Raw genomic sequence first — 26993 nt, 5'->3', positions numbered from 1 at the left:
TCGTATAATATCTCAGAGGAGACTCGAGTGAATAGCAAACTATCTAAGACATCTGAAGGTGAGAATGGTTAATTTTCCAAAAGTCTTGGGAGAACCAGTACTTGTGACTTTCAAAAGATATTTGACTGAGACCTTAAAGATACCGACAGAAATGGTGCCACCAGTGAAAAAAATACTATTTTTACCACCTAGAAGGAGTTTCCCCCCCAGATACTATCGGAGGGAGCCAGGGATGAGTTTGCAAACTTAACAGAATATTTGGAGAATTCAAATATGGAAATCACAGAAAGAGCGGTTCTCTCTATTTCTTTTTTCACTGAATCGGATACGAGTCAGCTGATGAAAAACTATTTTAAAAATATCAATTTTCCTTTCATGGGAGGAGTGGTCAGGGTCTACCCAGATCTTGCAAGAACCACCCAACAACGGAGAAAAATGTTTCTAGCTTTGCGCCCCGAGGTTTTGACCAAGGGTGCGAGTTTCCTTTTACATTTTCCATGTAAATGTTTTGTGAAATCAGCTGGTAATACATGTAGGGGTAGATTTTATAAATTTACGTGCGCGCGAACAAAAGTACGCCGGATTTTATAAGATACGCGGTGGTGGTGGCGGCGGCTGAAGAGTGGAGAGACATTGTGCATCGCTGGAGGCCAGGCCAGCGGCGACCGATAAGCGGAGGCCAGGCTTATTGGGCCAAACAATGAGCAGAGGCTCCATGAGAGCTTGTGGGTGTGTATGAGTGGCAGCTTTGTCACCGCCACTGCTAACCCTGCAGACCCCAGTCTCTGTGCTGTGGATAAGGCAGTGGGCTGGATGAAGGGGCTCAGCAGGCTGCACGTGTGACACACTGTACTGCATTACATCACTGAAGCTTGAGCACTTCCTGAATATATTCATAGTGCTTTCTTTTTTCAAAAATATATTGCGTTTATTCTTAACATATAAGACCAGTGAGAACAAATACAAAAAACCTTTTTTTTTTTTTTTTTGCAACTATGTCAAAGCAGCTAATAAGGAGAACAAACAATATATGTTTTACACTATAGTAAATAGGATGAGACATTTGTGTGTTAAATGTGTTAGAGCAGTGGTTCTCAACCTTTTTTCGGCCGGGATACACCTGACAGGTGGTTCTCATATGTGACCGTCATGGGGCAAAATGTAAATATACATTCTGCATCCTCAGGAATCCCCTCGACCCCAACAATGGGTGCAGAGCAGAACTAGGGCATTACCCGTACAAGTCACCATACAAAAAAAGATATTCTGGTTCTGATGACATCTCAGAAGAAGCAAAACAAGCTCTCTTTACTGGCAGGCACAATAGAAAAGACATAATAGAAAAGATAGTAATTAACCACTAATGCATGTCCTAGTGAGAAAACACAACAAATAAGATTGATACAAATGCCTACATGCTAGAAAAATACCTCACCTCGGTCACACACCCAGAACTGACCTTCACCAAGTACAGAAAGATCACAAATTATAACTATGGAGGCAAACTGGAATGGAAAACAAAAAAAGCCACTCTGCATGCAGTGCGAACCTGGAGAAATCACACACATGCTCTCTCACTTACATACAAGCTCTTAATCACACACAAATGCTCTTGCTCCCATTCTACCACACACACACAAAGCTGCCACTCATGCACCCAGGCACCCACTCTACCTCACACACACACACACACACACACACCATGTGGTAGAATGGGTGCCTGGGTGCATGAGTGAGAGCTTGTGTGTGTGTGTGTGTGTGTGGTACAATGGGTACGTGAGTGGCAGCTTTGTGAGTGTGTGTGTGGTAGAATGGGTGCCTGGGTGCGTGAGTGGCAGCTTTGTGTGTGTGTGTGTGTTAGAATGGCTACCTGGGTGCGTGAGGGTCAGCTTTGTGTGTGTGTGAAGTAGAATGGGTGCCTGGGTGGGTGAGTGGCAGCTTTGTGTGTGTGTGGTAGAATGGGAGCAAGAGGATTTGTGTGTGATTAAGAGCTTGTATGTAAGTGAGAGAGCATGTGTGTGATTGAGAGAGAGACTGGTCAGAGGTGATGTGTTTCTGTGAGAGAGAGAGACAGACTGGTCAGGGAGGTGACTGGTATGTGTGTGTGAGTGTGAGAGAGACAGAGACTGGTCAGGGAGGTGACTGGGGTGTGTGTGTGTGTGTGTATATGTGTGTGTGTGTGTCTGAGTGTGAGAGAGCCAGAGACTGGTCAGGGAGGTGACTGGTGTGTGTGTGTGTGTATGTGTGTGTGTGAGTGTGAGAGAGACAGAGACTGGTCAGGGAGGTGACTGGTGTGTGTGTGTGTATGTGTGTGTGTGAGTGTGAGAGAGACAGAGACTGGTCAGGGAGGTGACTGGTGTGTGTGTGTGTGTATGTGTGTGTGTGAGTGTGAGAGAGACAGAGACTGGTCAGGGAGGTGACTGGTGTGTGTGTGTGTGTATGTGTGTGTGTGAGTGTGAGAGAGACAGAGACTGGTCAGGGAGGTGACTGGTGTGTGTGTGTGTATGTGTGTGTGTGAGTGTGAGAGAGACAGAGACTGGTCAGGAAGGTGGCTGGTGTGTGTGTGTATGTGTGTGTGTCTGTGTGAGTGTGAGAGAGACAGAGGCTGGTCAGGGAGGTGACTGGTGTATGTGTGAGGAAGAGAGACTAGTTAGGGAGATTACTAGTCTGTGTGAGACAAAGACTTTGTATAAGTGACTGGTTGTGGGCACTAAGGAAGAGGACTGTGAGGACAGAGCTTCAGCAGCCACTGCTGCTTCTGGTGAGTTCTATTGGTCTGCAAGGGAAAGGAGTAGGAGAGTTGCTGGAGAGGGTAAGTAAAGGCGGCTTTTAAAGTTTATTTTTCTTGATTGACTGCCATTTTAATTACTGGGTATTATGTGATGTGTCTGCTGTTTTGAAATATTTTATTGATATTTGGACAATTTTTTAGTTTTTAATTGTTGGATGTTATTCTGTTCATTAGCTGTTTTATAACATTTATTAGTATAGTTTTACAATTATTTCTGAGTGGGGATCTATAGCAGCTTGGCATGTTCTGTTTTCCTAATAGGAGGTGTATTAGTGTTTAGGGCCTGGTTTAATAGTTGTATTTCTTAGGTAGGGTTGTTACTGTTTGAGTGTGTTCCATAATATAGGTGTAACTTTGTGCGGGTTAGTTTGTGTGCATTATTATGTTAGGTGCTATATTTCTCTTTCCATTTCTCCAGGTTGGCACTGCATGCAGAGTGGCTTTTTTTGTTTTCCATTCCAGTTTGCCTCCATAGTTATAATTTGTGATCTTTCTGTACTTCCTTGTTCTCTGTAAGACACACATCTGTTATGTCATCCCAAAGTTATTTGTAAACCGAAGTGATTAGTAACGTTGTTACCAGAACCTCGGTATATAAAAAATGTTAAATAAATAAATAAAATAAATACTTGGTGAAGGTCAGTTCTGGGTGTGTGACCGAGGTGAGGTATTTTACTAGCATGTAGGCATTTGTATCAATCTTATTTGTTGTGTTTTCTCACTAGGACATGCATTAGTGGTTAATTACTATCTTTTCTATTATGTCTTTTCTATTGTGCCTGCCAGTAAAGAGAGCTTGTTTTGCTTCTTCTGAGATGTCATCAGAACCAGAATATCTTTTTTGTATGGTGACTTGTACGGGTAATGCCCTAGTTCTGCTCTGCACCCATTGTTGGGGTCGAGGGGATTCCTGAGGATGCAGAATGTATATTTACATTTTGCCCCGTGACGGTCACATATGAGAACCATCTGTCAGGTGTATCCCGGCCGAAAAAAGGTTGAGAACCATTGCTCTAACACATTTAACACACAAATGTCTCATCCTATTTACTATAGTGTAAAATATATATTGTTTGTTCTCCTTATTAGCTGCTTTGACATAGTTGCAAAAAAAAAAAAAAAAAAAAAAAAAAAAAGGTTTTTTGTATTTGTTCTCACTGGTCTTATATGTTAAGAATAAACGCAATATATTTTTGAAAAAAGAAAGCACTATGAATATATTCAGGAAGTGCTCAAGCTTCAGTGACGTAATGCAGTACAGTGTGTCACACATGCAGCCTGCTGAGCCCCTTATCCACAGCACAGAGACTGGGGTCTGCAGGGTTAGCAGTGGCGGTGACAGTCCTTGGATTTATCCCTCCACCCCCAAACTCACCCCAATCCCGGCTCGTTATGAGGAAGAGGAGGAGCACAGCAATAGTGCAGCTCCTTGGGCTGTGTCCTCCTCTGCTGCCAGGTCTGGGCTGTTGCTCTCTGAATTGTGCAGTACTACAATGGTACTGTGTGGTTCAAAGTCCAAAACCCACCCTGGCGTCAAAGGAAGAAGGCACAACCCGAGGACACTATTATTGCTGCTGTCCTCCTCCTCCTCCTAAAAAGTGAGATAGGAACACGAGGGAGGGAAATGGAGGAAGGGGAAGCAGCGTGAGGGAGGGGGAAGGGACAAGAGTGAGGGGATGTAGGGGGAAAGAACGTGAGAGGATCAGGGGAAGTGAGAATGAGGGGATATGAGGGAGTGAGGGGATTGTGGGAGGGAGTAAGGGCAAGAGAATGAGGGAGGGGCTAAGGAGGGAGGCATGAGGACGGGTGAGGGTTGTGTGGGGGAGATTGGGGATTGGAGATACTGCAGCAGGAGAGTGAGGGATTTAGAGGGAGAACGCGGGAACAGAATGAAGGGATCAGAAGGGGTGAAACAAGGGTAGCACGAGGGAATCTGGCGTCCTGTGAAATGTAAGTGAGGGGACCAGAGGGGCCGTGGGGTGTGAGTGGCTCTTCCCTCCATCTCTTGCTCCTGATCCCGGATTCCCTTCCCTCTCTCTTCTCCCCCTCCCTTATTCCCTTTCCCTCTCTTACCTCTGCTCCCTGATTCCCCCCTATCTTCCCCTCTGTCTGTGCCTCTATCCCCCTCTTCCATCCCCTATCCTTCTGCAAATCCTGCCTGAGATCCCTTCTCCATTTCTCTCCTCAATTTCTTCCCCTTCTGCCATGGAGTAAAGTTCTCTATTCGCCGCATCGGCTGTGTTCCTTTCCAAACCCCCGGATGAAGGAACACATCCAGGTGGAAAGGAACACAGCCAGCACGATGCGGCGAATAGAGAACTTTAGTGCACGGCAGATATGAAGAACAACTTTTACCACTTTTGGCGAGGTTAGAATTCTTCAAGGTTGGTGAAGGTTAGAAAAGATACTCCCCCGAAGAAAGATTTACATCTGAAACACGAATCGTTTGTGTCGGGATCGGATTTCAAACGCTTGAGGACTCACCAACATTTACAGGGAAGTCTATTATGGACCCGCCTTAAGCTAACTGGGTAACTTTATAATATCATACTAGGTCTTTCCTAGCGGAAAGGTAAACATTTATACCTCCACGGATGTTTTTGAATTGTTTTGGGATTACAATTTCAATTTTAAAAAAAGTTTAAAAAAAAAGTTTTGTTCTAGAGGAGGTGGTGGTGGTTGATGATTATAACCAATTACACACTGGTGCGGAGTCACCTACACTATATATGAAACTTCCACCCTCTCCATAAAAATATTTTTTCAAATGTCTCTTTTTGAAAAGTTTTTTGAAATTTCGTTCCACAGAGTGTAGGTCCATTAAGTAATTTTTGAATTCACACAAACAGGTTTTTCAAATAACTTATAGCAAAATATAGTTTGGCAGCGACAGAGCAGCTACATGTTGCTTTTGATTTATTTTTGATTGTATTGCATCGCTGTAACACAGTGGTCATTTGCGTTGATTTACTCTGGTAAGTCCAAACTTAGCCAGACAAACTGCTTTAAATATTGACCCATTAGTACATAGAACAAACATTTTGTTTGTGTAATGTGGGCTTAGCTCATGCCCCCCAAAATCTTGTTGCTTGCCCTGCAGTGCTCTAGCATCCCACAAAGCCCATGAGAAAGCTTTGTGCTCTAGCTGAAGCTATCTACTGGGAGAGAGCAAGGCTTCGAATTAGTGGGGAAATAACTTGCTATACACAAGTTGCCGTCTCCTTTTGATGGCATAGTTAAGATGACTTTTTGAGTCAGCTAAGCTGAAGTGCTCTTTTAAACATAGTTTCAGTCTGCTTACTACCTTCAGTGTATCTCTGAACAGTGTGCATCAATTCTGAATTGTTAAATTTAACTGAATTATGTTCAAGTAGCAGCAAGGTTATTGATCCTTACAATCAGGCTGATTTTAGAGCCAGCCAATGGTGCTCATTTGAGGGGACAGGATCTGATTTCCCAGAACTGGAATTCGTGGAGGCCTGACAAGATATCAAGAGCAATGCCTCTTGCCAACTTCTGCACTGCTCCCTCCCCTCAACATTGGCATCGGATGTTACTATGAACGTGATTGTCAGGCTGCGAGATAAAGAATCAAGAAAATAGAAGGAAAACCCAGAAGCAAGTTTGTTTTAACTACAAAAAAAAAAAAAAAGATTAAGCAGGGAACTTTTTCTGAAAATCAAAGAGAGCAGAATCTTGCCATAGGACATTTTGTAACTTCAGGCATCATTCAAGTTTCTCTGCTCCCCTTACACTCATGCTCAGTGTGCAATGAAACACGGGTTATTTATTTCAATGACTTGTTCCTCGGTGAACAATCCCTGGTGCTCACAAAGCCAGACAGTAGAGAGCGAGCTTCCATTTAAAATGAAACCATAACAGCAACAACGGTGCTGGGAAACACAGAACTGAGGAAGAGATACGTGCACGTCTCTGCTTGTTTTTTCTCCATTTGAAATAAAATGCTTTCAGGCCAGGAGGTGGAATAGGATGGGGTATTGAGGGGAGGGAGAGAAAGGAAATATTGTGTGGTTTCTGGAAGACACACTGAGAACATTTTTCCTGAGGATGACCTATTTGGAATGATATCAACATCTTTTGTAAACAGCTCTCTGGAGTTCAGTCAGGCAAATATTTACATAGATGGTAAGTTTGAACCAGGCGTGCGGGCGCACATGTGCACGTGTTTGCTGGCTCGCATCCAGAGACGCATCCATTTTATAACCTACGCGTGCCACGCGTGCGCATATGTTATAAAACAGCCTGCATGCGTATACACGTGTGCACAATTTTAAACGGACGCACGCATGTACACGCAAATGCCTGCTTCTCCCGTGTAAGTCGGAGAATTTTATAAGGTGCACGTGCCGATGCCATTTTCCTTTTTTCCAGTTTGTTCCCAGTTTGCCCAGATAAGGGATATGACTTTCCGACTTCCCTGGTTTCCCTTTCCCCCTGATAGCACCAACCCTTAAAACCCCGCTGATTAGCCTAGTTTTTTTTTTTAATTTTATTACTTACACGCCATCCACAGCAGTAGTAGTTACTGCAAAAAAAAATAAATAGCAGATTGATTTTTAAACCATAAATTGAAATTAAGCCCTAATAAATCTGAAATGTTGTTGATTAGCTGGACAAATAGGTCTAGAACTTCGGAACAGTAAGATGGAAATGAGTCTGGGAGACTTACTGAATTCTAAACTCTCTATGCATAATCAGATTTCTGCTATAAACCATAAACTGAGTGACTTTCTGGAAGGAAAAAGACCTTAAAATGATCACATATGCTTTGGTTTTGAGCTGAGTAGACTGTTGTAATGCTCTCTATCAGGGGCTGCCAGGTTTTGCTTCAACTGATTCAGGACACAGCTGCAAGGCTACTGGTGGGACTGAGGAGTGAAAATCACATTACCCCCTCGCCAGTTATGGGGCGGAGGCGAAGGGGGTAGTGGAGAATCAGGGATTAGTTCTGGGGGTTGCTTAGCATGAGGACCTAGGGGTTAGGTCAGGGAAAGCAGGGATGGAGAGATTGTGTGGGGACTTGGGGAGAACAGGAAATCAGGGTTTGGGAGGGAGAGACTCAGGGAGAGGGGGTCTCAGACTGGTTGAAGGCTTGCGAGATCAAGAACTAAGGGATTGGTGTGAGGGGGACTCAGCGATAGGGCGGGATGCATGAACAGGTGGTGAGGTGAGGCTGGGGAAGTGAGATAGGAGTAGGAGATGTGAAATGAAGTACTGTCAGAAGGTGAGGCGTGGCTGGTGGAGTGAGAGATGGGTAGAATGGGAGGGCTGAGGAGTGGGGTGAGAGTGGAGGTTGGAAATCTGGTTAAGCAGGCAAGAGATAAAAAGAGGGAAATAGAGGAATGGGAGGGGAAAATGGTAGGAAGAGATGAAAAGGTGGGAGGAGTAAAATTGTAGACGGGGAGGATGGAAAACAATAAATGATTTGGAAAAATGATGAGGAGAGAGAGGTAAAGAGATAGTAGGAGAGTACAAGAAAGAGGTGAGAAGGAAAGGAAGGCTGGGAGAAGTGAAAGGGGACGATTTGAAAGAGTGGGGATTTATTTTTTTTTTTGAGAGGAGAGATGGTAGTTTGCGAGAACCAGAAAAGAGATGGCTGTTTTAGGAAAAGGACACGTTTAGTATAGTTGGTTTATTTGTTTTACTATAACGCCTTCCCAGTAGGAATCACAGCAGTTTACACAGGAGTCAGGCAGCTGCTGAAGGAAACAACCTAGTGATGGGGAGCTGTAGAGGAGAGTTGGGGAGGTGAAGAGTTGGAACAGTGAGAACTGAAGGAGGAGAGAGGAGAACAAAGAAGGGTAAAATCTAGTTATGGGTAGATAGAGGAAGAGAAGAGAAAAATGAGATGAAAGGGAAAGATTAATATTGAGACAGATGCAGGGGAGGAAGTGAAGGCAGTGAATTTATTTCAAAAAATAGCTTCTACCATTTTGCCCAGCACTGACGTCAGGGTCATCTACAGTTTCCCAGATCACCCCAGAGCCCTTTTTAAAAATCAGCATCAACTCGGCCACCCTCCAGTCTTCAGAAATTGTGACTTTTAAATGATAGGTTATAGATTATTATTAATAGGTTTGCAATTTCATATTTGAGTTCTTTTAGGACTCTTGGGTGGATGCAATCCAGTCCTGGTGATTTGTTACGCTTTAGTTTGTCAATTTGATCTATTACATCCTCCATTTTCACAGAGATTTGTTTTAGTTGCTCTGAATCATCACTATCAAAGAATGTTTCAGATATGGGCATGTTCCCAACATTCTCCTGGTTACAAAATTAGGCAAAAAATGCATTCAGTTTTTCTGCTATTTCCTTGTCCTTCGTGAACACCCCTTTTACTGCTCGGTCATCTAGTGGCTGAACTGACTCCCTTACAGGCATTTTGCTTTGAATGTATTCGAAAAAGTTTTTATTATTAGTTTTTGTCTTTCTGGCAAGCATCTTCTCAAATTCTCTCTTATTCTGTCTTACTACCGTTTTACATCTATCTTGCCAGTGCTTATATGTGTGCATGTTTTCTTTTTTCATTTGCATCTACTTTCCATTTTGAACAATGCTCTTTTACCTTTAACTGCCTCTTTCACCTTACCATTAAACCATGCTGGCAGTCATTTGATCTTCCTTCAACCTTTTTGAATGCATGGAATGCATTTTTTCTGGGCTTCCAAGATAGTATTTTGAAACATCCACATCTCTTGCAAACCTTTAATCTTTGCAACTGCTCTTAGGTTTTTTTTTTCCAATTTTCTCATCCTATCAAGTCTCCCTTTTTTTTTAAAGCTATATGCTACTGTAGTAGTTTTACTCAGTGTCCTCCCTCCAGAGATTATGTCAGATTTGATTGCATTATGATTGCTATTGTTTAGGCCCCCTCCACAGTAACCTCTTGCACCAGGCTATGCATTCCACTGAGGACTAGAACTAAAGTAGTTGCCCCTTTCATCAGTACTATGACCAGTTGTCCCGTGAAGAAGTTATTTATGGCATCTAAAACCTCTCTAGCACGTCCCATTGAGACAGTGAGTCAGTCTATATTGGGGTAATTGAAATCTTCCATTATCACTGTGTTGCCAATTTATTTGCCTTTTTAATTACAGCTAGCATTTCACAGTCTGTTTCTTCATCTTGGCCAGGTGGATGGTTGTAATCATTCACTGCTATAATCTTACCCGTCACACATGTAACTTCTGTTCATAAGGATACCACATTAAATTTTGATTTCTGAAGAATTTTTTTTTTTTTTTTACCATGCCTTACTCTATACCAGCGCTTTTCAACCGGTGTGTCACCAAATACCGGCAGGTGTGTCATGTCTCCCGGTGTCCCACTGCCCCATTGTGCTTTTCTTTTCCCTTTTTCCAGCCCCCGTGGGCCAATTGGAAGCTTCCTTGCTTCCTACCCCCACTGCCCAGTGGGAAGCCGCCTTCATTCTGCCTGCCCCCGCGCAGACCAATTGGAAGCCTCCTCCCTTCTACCTGCCAGTGGGAGTAGGAAGAAGGGAGGAAGCCTTTGATTGGCCGGTGAGGCAGGCATCGCATAGCCCGGGGGTGGGGTGGGAGGAATGGCAGTGTCGAACCCCGACCAAACAAGGCCGCCACGGGAGCCCATCTCTGTGGCGCACAAAAACTGAAAATTCTGCAAAATTCTGCAAACTTTATATTGGTCAAAATAACACAATTTACATGACAGTTTTAAGGAATTACATTTTAAATTATTACAGAAAAAAGTTAAAGTTGCAGAATTTTAAATATTTTGAGCAGAATTTCCCTAGAAAATCACAGTAAGAGTGTCCTTTCCACCTACACACACCTTCACACAGGCTCCCTCACTCTCTCGCACACACACACATCCCCTCATACAGGGCCTTCTCTCTTGCATACACACCCACACAAGCTCCATTTCTCTTTCAAACATACATCCTCACACAGGCTACCTATATCTCTCTCTCATGCAGCCCTTCACACAGGCTCTGTCTCACACATACATAAGCCCTTCACACAGGTTAGCACCCTCACATACACACAATCCCTTTTTCATACACATGAGCTCCCAATCTCTCACACACATACACACTCCTTCACAATCTCCTCATATAGGCTCCCTCTCTCTGAAACCCACACTCAAGCATCCCCCCCACCCACCCTTTCTTTCCTCCCATGCTCTCTCACACCCTCCTGCTCTCTGTCACCCTCCCCTCATATAGGCTCCCTCTCTGAAACCCACACTCAAGCATCTCCCCCCACTCCCCCTCTTACCAACCAAGCTGTCTCTTACCAACCAAGCTGTCTCTCACCCTCCCCCACAACCCCTCTCCTCTCTCACACACACACATTCTCTCTCACCGGCATTCCCCTCCCCTCATATAGGCTCCCTCTCTATGAAACCCACACTCAAGCATCCCCCCACCCACCCTCTCTTACCTCCCATGCTCTCTCTCACACCCCTCCTGCTCTCTCACCCTCCCCACCCCCCTCTTACCAACCATTCTCTCTGTCACCCTCCCCTCTCTCACACACACATTCTCTCTCATCGGCATCCCCCCCCATGCTCTCTCTCACACCCTCCTGCTCTCCCCTCCCTGACACATTTTCTCTCTCACCGGCATGCCGCGGGACGTGCTCTGTTCACAGCAAAGACAAAGGCCCGGTGCGCCGTTTGCGGCGAAAAGGGAAGGCCCCCGTGTGCCACGAATGGCGCGCCGGGCCTTCATCTTCGCCACGAACGGAGCACGTCCCACAGCACATGGGGGCCTTCCCTTTTTGCTGCAAACGGTGCACCGGGCCTTCATATTCGCCGCAAATGGAGCGTGTGCCACGGGACGCGCTCCGTTCGTGGCAAAGATGAAGGCCCCACGGCGTTCGCGGCAAAAAGGGAAGGCCCCCGTGTGCCGCAAATGGCGCATTGGGCCTTCATCTTCGCCGCGAACGGAGCGCGGCACACGGGGGCCTTCCCTTTTTGCCGTGAACGGTGTGCTGGGTCTTCATCTTTGCCGCGAACGGAGTGTGTGCCGCGGGACGCACTCCGTTTGCGGCATGCTGGGTTCTCCTCTGCTATTTTCTACGCAGAATTTTGGAATTCTGCGCAGATGGGGAATTCTGCGATCCGCAGTAACACAGAATTCCCCCAGGAGCACAGGGTGCATGTTTACATTTAGCCCCATGATGGTCACATGTGCAGTGTGTCATGCATGTGAGAACCATCTGTCAGGTGTTTCCCGGCCAAAAAAAAGGTTGAGAGCCACTGCTCAATACCATCCTTTACATATAGTGCCACCCTTCCACCAATTTGATCTACCTTGTCAAATTGATATAATTTATACCCTGGTATCACAGTGTCCCATTGGTTATCCTCCTTCCACCATGTCTCTGAAATGCACATAATGTCCACATCCTCATATAATGCCACCCATTTTCACTTTCAAATCTTGCTAGTCAGACTTCTGGCATTCACAAACAGACATTTTAAAGTATATTTATATTTTTATTTCTATTTGTATGAACTTGCTTATTAGAAGTAGGCAGTACAGAGTCATTCACATCAGTGTGATCTTTATCTACATTCGTCTGTACTATTCAGTCTTCACAACTCTCGTTGGAAGATACCTCCTTCTGATTTGCGCACTTCTAAGAGACCACTGGTTTTCCACTATGGTATAGTTTAAAAGTTGCTCTATCTCCTTTTGTTAGCACCAGCAGGCAGGTTCCACACTGGTTAAGGTGGAGTCTGTGACCCTAAAACAGGATGTGCATCATGAACTTTGAGGCCTTGCACACAGACTGAACCCGTGCAGGCCTAGAGAGCAAGACAAAATGGAATTTTGTGGCCATGTGATATTTTTGGCTAATTTTTCACAGATAGAAGAAAAGACTGTTTGCTTCCTCTTATCAGAGAGTTCTCAGCACCTCCCAAATGAGGAGAAACCTTGGACCAGAACTGAGAACATGACCTTGATAAAACTTTGTTTCCAGCTTGAAGCCAGCCATGAAGCAGGCAAAGTTCTAACACCTGCTTTTCACTGATGAACTCTAATGAACTCTAATATGAGAATATTCCTATACACTGAGGCACAGATGATACTATTTGCATCCCACCAATCCTGTGTCTATAGGAGGTGGCAATATCCAATCTGGAGCAGAGTTGGAACCCTATGGAGCTAGATATGGTAAATTGTTTTGTTGTTTTTTTTTTTTTCTGCTTAACCTCATTTTAAACAATAAATCTTGTTATTCACCAGCGGAAGCTATCCAACCATTTATTACTCCCTGCTTCCCCTCCCAACCTTCAGGAGCATCGCTAGCTGGGTGAAGATTTCCCAAACATACAAAATTACCTGGTTGGCAAGAGGGCAACATGTTGAACCTCTCTGGATTGCAACTTTGACTCCAATACCACCCTCATACCCCAATCACTCGCCACCGATGTGGAGAGAGTCATCATTACATTGGTTGCCTCTTGGGGGCGCTACAATAGGAACAACCAGGCAGATAGAATGAGCGAAATGGTCCTTACCTCCTGCCATGGACTGTGTTACTTTGGAAAGCCTCATCATAAGGACCCGGAATTTAACTGATTTTTGTTTTCTCTTCTATGTCTTGCCCCAGACTACCCTTTCCCTTTCCTCAATCTGAATCTCCCCTACCAGTCCTTACTAGCCCAGGTGCCTCTTCCTAGCAGGACCAACCTGTGTGGTGCTTTAAAGGGGTGCCATCACCTGCAGGTTTTCTGAGAAAGAAGAGTCTCTGCCAACAGCCGTGTCCTAGAAGAGTTCCCTCCCCACCCAACCAGGAAGAGCACGGTGCCCCCACTTCAAGGGTGCCGTGGAAGCTTTAAAGGGGCACTGCCGATGGCAACCCTACTAAGGAGGAGGGGAGTGGGGAATTCTCCCTGTTTGTACAGGGTGCCCCAGTGCTAAAGTCAGCCCTGCTTCCCAGTCCCTCTGCCCATATCCCCGTTCCTTCCTGCTCTCTGTCCCTTTAAATAGCTCTTCCTAATCCTTCCTCTCCTCACTTTGGTAAACTGTCCCCAGTCTCTTTCTTCCCTCTCCATATGCCCCATTTTGGTTTTCTGTCCCTTTTAAAGTTTCAGGTTTGGGGCTTCTGTTGTTAAATAGTGCCCATCAAAGTTCACTTTTGAGCACCTGAGTCAAAACTTGATCCAGATGCTGGGGAATTCCTACTGGCCTTATGAATGACTGCCATCCATAAAGAGGTATGTAAAGTGAAAGGCAGTTTCTGGAATAATCTTTAGATACTAGAAAGCATGGATTCGCCAATAGGCACACGAGGCCTAGGCCTAGGGCAGCAAAAATCTGGGATGCAGTAGGCTGGCTGAAGATTTGCTGCTTCCCAGTTCTGCTGACTCTCACTCAGCTGAGAACAGGCTTCTGCCTCCTGTTCCAACCCCTCCCCTCCGACCACAGAGAACAGGAGGGGAGGGGGTGAGTCTGGAAGGGACAGAGGAAGGAAAAACTGCTCTGCTCCCTATGCAGGAAACAGGAGGAGAGTGGTGGTGGTGATGTTACAGCTCACCACAGCAAGGAAGCAAAGAAAAAACCTCACTCTGCTCTCTAATCCAGCCTGTCTCCTCCTGTCCTTCAGGGACATAAAGAGAGGAAATGAGCCTGGAGCAGTCAGAGCAGAACAAAGCAGGCTGTGCCTTCTGCTCTATTGTCAGTGGGGGGGGAGTTTGGCAACCTCACCAACAGCGCCTAGGGGTGGAAAAATCCTAAATATGTCACTGGATACTGGGCAGGTACTGGAGATTATTCCCGTGGATGCGTAAAGGGATGGCACTTTCGTGCTTCTAGTCCAATAGTGAATTATTTCCTTCAAAGATATGGTGAGACAGGGCCAAACCGGGTCGAGCCAAGGTCCATCCAGCCATGCCGCCATCAGTGGCAGAGAGTCGGTATTTAGAGGAATTGTGTAAGAAACAGGACATGAGTGGAGTTTTCTATCCTCTATCGGGCTCTTCCACTTTCCAGAATTCATGGTTGAAGGGCGCATTTTGTCTTGCACTGCCACTCTTGGACCAGATCACTAAAGTGTCATTCCTTTATGGGTCAAAGGGAAAAATCACATCCCTGCCTGGTATGTTAAAATGGCCTGCAATGAAACTATTAGCAATAAATGTTTAATACCTTTTGGAACCCAATTCCACGATTTGGGTCCACAGCGTCCTGTGGCATTGGGTTTCACAGTCTGACTGTGCGATGAGGAAGATTTTAAACCTGCCGTCTTGATAATTTCACCGAGAGGCCCATTAGTGTGTATATTATGACACGCAGGGAATACTGCTTCCCAATTAACTTTCTCCACACCTTTAAATGATTTCCTTTGCCTCCGTCATATCTCCCTTCACTCATCCCTTTTCCAGACCGGAGAATCCTATTTTGTTTTTTGCAGTCTCTCCATAAAGCCCCTTCTACTCTATAGGGATTTCCGCACAGTACTCCAAGCCATCATTCTCCCTAAACTAGATTACTGCAATTCACTCCTGCAGGGCCTTCCCGCATACACCACCAAACCACTCCAGATGGTACTGAATGCCACTACAAGGATACTTACCAACGCCAAAAAAAAGGGACCATATCACCCCGATCCTCCAGCATCTCCATTGGCTGCCCATCAAATACAGGATTCAGTTCAAAACCTGCATGATGATTCATAAGGCCCTACATAACATCTCTCCACTCAACTTAACCATCCAGCTTCAACTACACTCCTCTAAAAAACCAACCAGAAGGGCATACCAGAATAGAATGATCACCCAACCTGCAAAATCTACCCTAAGGAAACGCGCTCTATCCACAGCGGGCCCGTCTCTCTGGAACTCCCTACCACCGGACCTCCACCTTGAGCCATGCCATACTACTTTTAAAGTGAAACTCAAGACTTGGCTCTTCCGTCAAGCTTTCCCAGAGAGCTAAAAGCAAGAAGAACAACAATCATCCTTGCCTTACAGCAATAATCTAATGTTTATATTGCTTCAGTTATATGTTTCCAAGTTGTGTTCTAAGTTGATCTTAGTTGTTCTAAGTTGATCTTAGTTGTTTTCCCAATAGATTGTACTTTATTATATATTATCCGTTCATTATTTCGATATGTTCCATGTAAACCGCCTCCCCGGCGATAGTTATCTCTGTTAAATGTGAACCGGAGTGATATGTATTGTATACAGGAACTTCCGGTATATAAAAACCAAAAATAAATAAATAAATAAATATCCAAGGGAGACAGTTACATGAACAGATGAGCTTTAACGTCAGACAGGCGACTTTTGATGTCTGGCGGGGTTCGGACAAACTTTCTTCAGATTTTATCTGAAAGAACCTTGGTCAACTGTTTTTCTTACTGTGGTTCCCTTCACAGACTTCTGGAAAGTGGTCTGAGAGCCAAGCTTCCAGAACTGATTGTGGCAGTCACCACCATTGCAACTTGCAAGCTAAGAGTGAGTTTTACTCAGTGCAGATGCGCATTAAAGCACATGCAACTGTTTGCCAGATTTACCCTGACCAATTAGTGATTTTTATCCTTATTGCTGTCATTCCTCACAGAGAAGTCTGTGAAAATTTTGGGGTTTTATCTGTCATCCGGGATAAAGGGAAACGGATCAATTCCCTTAGATGTCAGACACTGCGTCCTTTTACAGGAGTGACCCGGGATGGACGCAATACTTCAAAGGGTGAGAACACTGGTTCGGATTGCTTTACAGCTGGAGTTATCTAGATGGCAATTGCATAAGTTTAAGAGCAAGTTAAGCTTGAATAGTACATATTCTTTGCTTATTGCATATGACAGTGCTTACACTGTAACTAACACTAAAACTGAAACAAAACCAAAGAATAATTGTATCATATTACTTTTGTTTTTCCATGTATGCTGCTAATATATTAACTCTCTCATACAAAGTGTTTTGACTCCGCTCCCTAAAAGCTAATGATCTCCTTACAAGTCTATCCCATTAGAGTAGGCTGGCGCCTCCTTCCCAGAAGGTACCCCAATTCCTAACAAAGTCTACAGCCCTCTTCCCTGCACCATTGTCTCATCTACACATTGAGACTCTGGAGCTCAAACCTGTCCCTGGAATCCTGAGCATGGAACAGGGAACATTAATGAGAACGTAACCCTGAAGGTTCTGGATTTTAATTTCCTATCGAAAAGTCAAAATTTAGCCTCCTGCATTTTCCTATGTCTTTAGTACCCACATCTACCACGACAAATGGTTCCTCAGCACTCTAAAATTGTATCTAGATGATGCAAAAGATCCACTACCTTTGCTTCAGGCAGGCAAGCTACCAAGTGATCTTGTTATCTATCAGCCACCCAGCTATCTACATTTCTAATGATCAACTAACCCATTTCCCCCTGGTCACATCCTTGGTGCGAGAGAATAAGGAATCATCTGAAAGACAGGCCCTAGCTACAGGATCACTTCCTGACACATCAAAATGATGGCTTCCTTCCAGGTGATTCTGCTCCAAACTCTATGTCCCTGCAGGTCTCTTCTATATAACCTCTGCTGCTCCAGTTCCTCCAGGTCTGCCACACTGGATTCCAGAGATTGGCCTTGTTCTCTGAGAACCAGGAGCTCTTTGCACCTGTTCTTAAATATTCAGTTATATTTGTTGGCTTTTAAATTGTTTAAAATATTTTAAAAATGAAAATGTGAATTTTCACAACACAGTGTTCCACACTGAACTGGAGGACATAAGTCCAGAAACTTGTAGCGGCTGCAAAGATGTGCAAACAGAAGCAAGCGACACTACGTGACACCTCAACGGGATGAGGAGGAGCAGGGGTCCACGCCTCTAGCTTCGATCAGTGCATCCGTATCACTGCAGCACTGTCCTAAACCCCTTCCAGGATTAGCCTTTACAGTGTCCGCTATGTGTCCTAAGCACACATCCTAGACGTTGTTTTAACCAACAGCATATCCAGGGCGCCTCAGCTCAGATGGCTGTGGTTGGTCTACAACCAGCTGCAGCTTCCTTTATATGTGCCCACTAAAATCTAAGGAGTCACTTTGACTATCCCAGTCCTCGTACCACAGTGGCGGGGGCAGCGCTGTACATTTTATTATGTACTTTATCACAGTTTGCAACAGTGTTTTTTTTTAAACCACTGGTGAAGTAACAGAACCCAGTACAGCAGAGACGCTGTGGCAATCAGAAAATGACTGCGACTGAATTACTTTAATCACGGGCATGTATTTTATCACGCTGCTGTGTGCCCACTACCAGTTTTTTTTTAGCTCACTTAGAAGAAAAGATAAGAGGTTTACAAGCTTTCTTTTCTTTGCTGTACTGCAATTATGGTTGAATATATCCTTCAGTAATAAGGACTTCACATTTAAGAATCCCAATTACAGAGGGAAAGCATTTCATTATGATGTTCCACGCTTGCTCTCTTCCCGCAAAAAAAAAAGATGAGATTATTGGCTTTGCTTGACTTTTATTGTGATTTTCTGCTTTACATGAATGAAAGAAACAGCACGCTAGGCGTCGATACTGCTTCAGTACTGAAATTAGGTCAGAAGACGCAGGGAAAGCTCTGTTGAAAGGGCCCACTTCCCATCTATCCAGAGAAGTGACAAGCATTACAGGGCAGCTGTTTTAACCTTGAAGTCACCGTGCAGATCTCTTGAAACCCACCTCACCCTCATTTTGTCGTGATAAGAATGAGACCTCCTCGAACCTTTGCTGCTACAGCACCTGTCTCCAAGTGAAAGGGGTTTTAATAGAGATTCCGATTCAGAAAAAATATCCCCACATGCTCCTATGTACAGGGACCGCCACCTAAACCGTGTTGCCCAGTGGGTTGAAAACGACTTCCATGCGGTTTGAGAGACGCGTGTGTCCCCCCGCTCATTGCTTAGAGACGTTCCCTGAGGACTCTGCTGCCCGGAGGCATTTCTGTATTTACAGATATAGCTCACGACTTACCGTTGCTGCACGGTCGAAAATTTCCCACGAATCGAATGTACTCGTAGGTTGGAAATTCCTTTGCGTTCAAACTGCCTCTCAGGAGGTGACAGCAAAACTCCAAATCGCTGTCAGCTGAATTGTAGGGAGCAAACAGAACAAAACGAAACAAAGAAAAAAAAAAAAAAAGCCTCAGAAATGGTAACGTTTATCCGAGTCACTGAAACCAGCAAAGAAGGGCATTTTGGTTAAGGAAAGTCACTTGCAGGAAATCAGGCTTTATAAATCCGTTGCAACGGTTAAAAGAAATGAAATCAGTAAGCTCCCTTCTTTGCTCTGATTTATATCTCTGGCTCACAGGAAGCTTTCTGGTACATGTGGGATTGAATGCATACATTTTTAGTACCCCAGCTGCTGCAGCTGCTGCTGCAGTATAATGTGTGTGCATTCTCTTTCTATAAGCATAGTTTTTTTTTTTAATTTTTTTTTTTATTTGTGGATACTGGAGCCTCTAATAAATGAAACTTCAGAAGTGTAGGACAGACTGATTGCCCACAGTGGGCATGACAGACTGCAACACAGAACTGCGGTCTGGGTAAATAAAACACACACTTTTCAAAGGTAAAGATACCCTGATTGTTTATAATGTGAGAAGCCACACGGGAGTGCTAATGAGAGGAATCCAATTCTCTTATACAAACTATCAACTGCGGATTTACAAATGGGGAACTGGATACAGTGCATGCTAAGTAAGACTTTTTCCAAAGATAATTATTGTGAATACCACATTTCGTAAATGTTCATCTACAAAGGGACAGTAGAGATACTCTGCTTACTGATTTGCTGCTCAGGCCCTCAGAGTGGCTTTTTTTTTTTTTTTACCCTACAAATGAAAGGCCCCGTGCTGAAGAGTCCAGGAGCCACTGCTAACATGGCGGTATGCTCCTGGCTCTTCCACTCCCTCCCCGACTTTCTTCTCAGCTTCTCCGTTTCCCCTGCTCACCTCCAGCTAAACCTTGAGCAATGGTGAGAGCTTAAGTCCTGTCAGGGCTTGTGGGGAGAGGAGGGAAGCTAGGAATTCTGAGCAGAGCACGGAGAGGGTTTAATGGCGCTAACGCGGTCCGCAGACATCTCAAGTTTCCGCGGACCACAAGTAAGCAAGTCCATGACTGCACAGGTCTGTGGCAGGGCACCCAGGCGTGGGCTTCTTCCAAACTTAAGCTCAGAGTTCTTATCTTGGGTCAAGGGTCTCTGGCAGGGGGAGGGAAGACATTATCTCACAAGTGAGCAGGGGTAGGCCCTTCCCTGGGGATCATCAGGCAAGGCGTTCTAGTTTAGAACACAGTGGAGAGCCTAGGATCAGGTCAGGCTTTGCTCAGTTGCACAGGCTCAGCCTGATGGGAAGAAGGAAAGGAGTGGAGGCAGGCAAGGCAGGCTACCTGGCACACAGGATAAAAACACAAGTTGTACAGACGCGTTGAATGAATTTATCCCGTTACTTACAGAAGTGGTCCCTTCAGATAGGGCTCTCAATGGGTGGGTTGGGAGGGAGGGGGGGGGGAAGGATGCAGGGCCTGGAGTTGGCCTCCGCCCCTCTCTCCCAATATTGAAGAGCAGTGATGAGGAGGGATGGAACTTCTGCTACCTTCGAAAATTGCCCTCTTTAAGATATAAATCTTAACATTTAAAACTGTTTTTGCTTTGTAAATCTGGTAAAGTTAAACTCACTGTTTAAGTAATTCGGAGAGGTTGGGTCCGTAACAAGCAAATGTGAGGATAACATTTTATAAATGTCTGAATGTTCTTGTTCTGGAAGGAAATTTAACAAATTCTGATCCATGACGTCAGACTGCAATAAAAAACAAAAGGCATACAGGGCATGTAGACAAAATAAAATGTGGAACCGATGGACAAACCTTCTGATATGTTGCTAATTATTCTACCTACTAGATTAAATGCTGTATCAATCAATGCACATTCATTAAACATCACCACATGGAGATGAAAGCCCAGAATAATTACAATAAAACTGGAGAAAGTATCGCATTACAATAAAGCTAGAGAAAGTATCACATAATAAAGCTGGAGAAAATATCACATTATAATAAAATGAGAAAGTATCGCATTATAATAAAGCTGGAGAAAGTATCACAATATAATAAGGCTGGAGAAAGTATTGCATTACAATAAAGCTAGAGAAAATATCACATTATAATAAAACTGGAGAAAGTATTGCATAATAAAGTTGGAGAAAGTATTGCATTACAATAAAGCTGGAGAAAATTTTGATTTTAATAAAACTGGAGAAAGTATCGCATCATAAAGCTGGAGAAAGTATCGCATTATAATAAAAGTGGAGAAAGTATCGCATAATAAATCTGGAAAAAGTATTGCACTATAATAAAGCTGGAGAAAGTATCACATAATAAAGCTGGAGAAAATATCGCATTATAATAAAGATGGAGAAAATATCACATTATGTCCTCTGAGCATTTCATCACATTCACTTTGAATCAGAATTCCAACTTTTGTGCTGAGGGTTTCTCCTATTTTGTCTGCATGGGAGGTGAGCTTGTCCAATGAATTTTTTCCTAGGGCTTTGAAAGACTGAACCCTTATTATTATTATTTTTTATAATAAAAACCAACAGATTTCTCCCTAAACATAATTAATGCTAAACAATTTAAAATAACTTTCGACATCGTCATTTGCAAGGCTTAGTCTTCATTTTGCACTTGGGGATTTCTATGCCATTGGCCAATCCAAATAGCTCATTTCATACACACAGTTAAAATGTATTCTGATAGTGTTCCACATGTGAACTCTGAACAGAGTAATAAGCCATATCGATCTATTTTTCCTCAGACACAACACTGGAGCGTTTTCTAGTACTGGGCGCATGATCTGACCTGCTGTGTTTCAAATTTCCAAAGGTCCTTCTCTTTCTCACCTCTCTCGGCCATCACAAATTCCCTCCTCAGACCTTAAATCTTCTGCCTTCCTATTTCTACTCGGTCACATCTCTCTCTTCCCTATCAGTCTCACTCCCTGCCCTCCCATCACTCTTCTATCCTTTAGTACTTTCTTACCTTGACTTCACTTCTCTTTTCGCCTATCATCCCAACATAGTCACATCCCCTGTCTTCACATCTCTCTGTTATACTCTTTAGCACCTTCTCACCTTGCTCTAACATCTCTAATTGCCAACTTTTCAAGATGATTGGAAGGTGCTAAACGCAACACAAATTACCCCCTCTACCCACTGAAAAAGCAAAAAGAGCTTGGCGGGCCATGGGCACAGCCGGTCAACCTATGTTTAAACATCCAGAGCAGAACAGCCGGCGTGGACATGGGGAGGATGCCTGTGGCCATAGGAAGAGCTGGGGATGAACTGAAAGTCCCACCAGTCTCTATTCTTCCCTGTCCCACACCCAACTTGTCGCCACCAATCTGTCTCTGCCCCATCCCCTATCAAATCCTTGAAAAAAAAAACCCTCTAAATAACAAACATGAAAATCACATCTGTGCATACATGGGACTTCAGTATTTTCCACACCCTAACTTTTGAAAGCAATCATTTAAGCAGATAAGGAGTCTTAATCCTACAAAATAAATTAGTAAATAAATGCAAAATGTTAACTTAAAAGGTGCAATTTCTTGAGCCCTAGAATCAGTTTCTTCAGAGCTATTCAAACTCTCTCATTGTTTTAAGGACTAAGGGAATTTTTGGAGGCTGTGATACCTTGAAGGATCTACAAAAAAGATGTATCACAGTCTACAATGACCCCAGTTTTTCTCCAGGTCCTATACAGCCACTTCATCACTACACCATTGTTCTAATGAAGAATTCATAGCTTACCACATACTTAAAAGGTGCAAGTTCAATGCTAAAGCTCTTTTCTCTTATGTCGCAAACCTCACTAAATCTGCTCCCCACCCTTTCTCTGACAAAGAAGCCAAAACTAAAAGTGAAGAACTTGCCCTCTATTTCCGCTACAAAATAGCAAATATCCTACTCCGTCTCCCTACTACCCCCCCCCTCCTATGAATCCACTCCCGAAAACTGCTAACCCCATCCTTGACTCCCTTGATCTCACCTCCTCTAAGGAAGTGGAATCCATACTAAAAAAACTCAAACCAGCGACCCACACATCTGATACTATCCCAACTAAAGCACTGTTATCCATTCCAAATATTGTTGCCAAACCCTTAGCCAACATAATTAATTGCTTCCTCTCCTTTAGTCAAGTCCACGACTCTCTAAAACATGCTGTGGTCAAACCCATCCTTAAAGAATCCACCCTTGACCCCAAAGACCCATCCAACTACCGTCCTATCTCAAACCTTCCATTGATAGCCAAAATCATGGAAAAGGTGGTTAACTCCCAGCTCACTGATTACCTTGACACCCATAAGATTCTTCACCCATATACATTTTAACACTGAAACCCTCTTATTTGCTCTCACAGACAAACTCCTCAAAGGCCTAGATCAAGGGCAATGTTACATCCTAGCCCTCCTTGACATCTCCTCAGCGTTTGACACCATAAGCCACAACCTCCTCCTTTCCCGACTATCAGACATAGGCATTTCAGGATCAGCCTATCTCTGGTTTAAATCCTACTTGGCCAATAGACAATACACTGTAAAAATAGGAAATTCAGAATCCCCCCGTATTCCCCTCTCCCAAGGAATCCCTCAAGGCTTTTCTCTTTCCTCCACCCTTTTCAATATATATCTGTTGCCCCTCTGCCATCTTCTCTCTGACCTTGGCCTCAAATTTTTCATATATGCCGATGTTGTCCAAATCCTCATACCCATACATGAATCATAAGAACATAAGAACATAAGAAAATGCCATACTGGGTCAGACCAAGGGTCCATCAAGCCCAGCATCCTGTTTCCAACAGTGGCCAATCCAGGCCATAAGAACCTGGCAAGTACCCAAAAACTAAGTCTATTCCATGTAACCATTGCTAATGGCAGTGGCTATTCTCTAAGTGAACTTAATACGGTAGCAGGTAATGGACTTCTCCTCCAAGAACTTATCCAATCCTTTTTTAAACACAGCTATACTAACTGCACGAACCACATTCTCTGGCAACAAATTCCAGAGTTTAATTGTGCGTTGAGTAAAAAAGAACTTTCTCCGATTAGTTTTAAATGTGCCCCATGCTAACTTCATGGAGTGTCCCCTAGTCCTTCTACTATCCGAAAGAGTAAATAACCGATTCACATCTACCCGTTCTAGACCTCTCATGATTTTAAACACCTCTATCATATCCCCCCTCAGTCGTCTCTTCTCCAGGCTGAAAAGTTCTAACCTCTTTAGTCTTTCCTCATAGGGGAGTTGTTCCATTCCCCTTATCATTTTGGTAGCCCTTCTCTGTACCTTCTCCATCGCAATTATATCTTTTTTGAGATGCGGCGACCAGAATTGTACACAGTATTCAAGGTGCGGTCTCACCATGGAGCGATACAGAGGCATTATGACATTTTCCGTTTTATTCATCATTCCTTTTCTAATAATTCCCAACATTCTGTTTGCTTTTTTGACTGCCGCAGCACACTGAACCGACGATTTCAATGTGTTATCCACTATGACACCTAGATCTCTTTCTTGGGTTGTAGCACCTAATATGGAACCCAACATCGTGTAATTATAGCATGGGTTATTTTTCCCTATATGCATCACCTTGCACTTATCCACATTAAATTTCATCTGCCATTTGGATGCCCAATTTTCCAGTCTCACAAGGTCTTCCTGCAATTTATCACAATCTGCTTGTGATTTAACTACTCTGCACAATTTTGTGTCATCTGCAAATTTGATTATCTCACTCGTCGTATTTCTTTCCAGATCATTTATAAATATATTGAACAGTAAGGGTCCCAATACAGATCCCTGAGGCACTCCACTGTCCACTCCCTTCCACTGAGAAAATTGCCCATTTAATCCTACTCTCTGTTTCCTGTCTTTTAGCCAGTTTGCAATCCACGAAAGGACATCGCCACCTATCCCATGACTTTTTACTTTTCCTAGAAGCCTCTCATGAGGAACTTTGTCAAATGCCTTCTGAAAATCCAAGTATACTATATCTACCGGTTCACCTTTATCCACATGTTTATTAACTCCTTCAAAAAAGTGAAGCAGATTTGTGAGGCAAGACTTGCCCTGGGTAAAGCCATGCTGACTTTGTTCCATTAAACCATGTCTTTCTATATGTTCTGTGATTTTGATGTTTAGAACACTTTCCACTATTTTTCCTGGCACTGAAGTCAGGCTAACCGGTCTGTAGTTTCCCGGATCGCCCCTGGAGCCCTTTTTAAATATTGCCAAATCCATTGCCAAATCTCTACTATTCTGGGAGAAATGTCTGTTAATCATAAACACCCTCCTCACGAGCCTCCAACTATCTCTCAACACTGCAAAAACAAAGTTGCTCAATATATCCAACCCACAGAACCCTATACTAGCCTCTGCATGTGACCCTTCACCAATCCTGTCCTCTATACAGCCATTGGTATGTAATCTTGGTGTCATGATTGATCAGCATCTAAATTTAAAAAAATGTATCAACACTATCCTAAAAGAAGGTTTCTATAAACTCCATGTTATGAAGAAACTCAAACCCTTACTAAACTCACATGATCTCCATACAGTCATACAAGCAACCATTTGCCCAAAGATGGACTACTGCAACTCCCTACTTCTGGGCCTTCCATACGCTACCATCAAACCACTTCAAATGCTGCAAAATGCGTTAGCCAGAACTCTTACAAATTCCCACAAATTCGACCACATAACCTCTGTACTCAAAGAACTTCAGTGGCTCCCCATACCCTCACGTATCCCTTTCAAAACCTTAACCATTATCCACAAAACTCTATATAACCATAACTTCAACTGGCTTGAAGAGCCCCTGCGATTCACCCTCCATAACCGCCCCGCTAGAACCACCCACAAAGGCAACCTTTACACCCCCTCCCTTAAGAACACCCACCTCTCCTCTATGAGGGAACGAGCCCTTTCAATTGCAGGTCCCATTCGCTGGAATGCTCTACCAGCTGAACTTTGTATTGAGCCCTGCCTGTACAAATTTAGGAAAAAATTAAAGACCTGGCTCTTCAAGCAGGCATTCCCAGCATAATCCTCCCTGCTCCTCTACCCTATCTTCCTTTTTATTTTATTCCTATTTTATGCTATTCCACTTTAACTATTATTATAATGTTACCTATTTTCTATTCTCTGCTATATTCTTACATAATGTTATTCTCCCTGTTATTGCTACCCCCCTAAGTTTTATCGCTCCTACTGCCTTTTCATTGTTTAGCTTTCCTCGTTCTGTGGCTCCCCCCCGTCCCTGTTCCATGTATTTCTCTTAGTTCAATGTAAACCGATATGATGTACCCACGAATGTTGGTATAAAAAAAGTTGTTAAATAAATAAATAAATAAAATACTTTATATGATAAGTAGCATTAAAAACAGAATTTCTGAATCAAATATGCAAGCTATAATATACTAGAACCCAAGAACTAAGCAAAACACTCTTCACCCCATCCACTGCTTACTAACCCTTGTACACTATGCTGCTAATTTACCATAATAATTTTCAATAAAATATTTAAAAACCATTCATTATTATTATTATTATTTATTGGATTTATAAGACCTTTAAAAGAAAGCAACATGCATAATCAACTGAACAATAAACACAAAACAAAATACATTAGCACAAAACTAAGAAAACACAATACATCAAACTAGACAGCAATATAAAATAACAGTAATGCTCATAAGAAGCTGCTGACCAGCTTTGTGGTCATCTTTAAGTGAAAAGAATCACTGTGAGTCAAAAGATATTTCTATTTCTTGATCTTCTGTTCTCCTTGACTTCTTCCTTTATGTTACTTTATTGGTCCCTCCTCAGTTTTTTTCCTGTTTTCTCTATTCTTATATTAGATTTCTTATTTCTTTCTTTCTGTGTTTCTGTCTTTATTCATTTTCCAGTTTTTGTACATTTCCTCTCCCAACTGATTTCTAAGTTTCCTCCTCTTACCCATTCTATTCTCTTACCCACCCTCTATATTTTTCCATCATGCTCTCATCTTTCTTTTTTGCTTATCTCATTCCTTGGTCCTTTTATCCTTTTGTTTTCTTTATCCTTCCATTCTAGCTCTCACACACATACTTTGCTCCTCTTCTCCTCCCCCACACACTCATCTTTCCCCACTGCTCACATACAACACTCTTCCT

General features: G+C 43.4%; 1 protein-coding gene across 2 annotated transcripts in view; it reads right to left on the bottom strand.

Annotated features, from left to right (window-relative positions):
• Nucleotides 1-26993, bottom strand: part of LOC115093104 (neuronal PAS domain-containing protein 2-like) — a 260661-nt gene that overhangs the window by 71408 nt on the left and 162260 nt on the right. For both annotated transcript variants that reach the window (XM_029604797.1, XM_029604796.1), the window contains exons 6-7: nucleotides 20463-20583; nucleotides 18756-18869 (exon numbers count right to left, since the gene is read on the bottom strand). In XM_029604797.1, the coding sequence (XP_029460657.1) occupies nucleotides 18756-18869; nucleotides 20463-20583 (235 nt within the window). The remainder of the gene's footprint in view (nucleotides 1-18755; nucleotides 18870-20462; nucleotides 20584-26993) is intronic.

Source organism: Rhinatrema bivittatum, chromosome 5 (genome assembly GCF_901001135.1).
Source record: "Rhinatrema bivittatum chromosome 5, aRhiBiv1.1, whole genome shotgun sequence".
Classification (NCBI taxonomy): domain Eukaryota; kingdom Metazoa; phylum Chordata; class Amphibia; order Gymnophiona; family Rhinatrematidae; genus Rhinatrema; species Rhinatrema bivittatum.
This window is presented reverse-complemented; position numbering and strand designations above follow the sequence as displayed.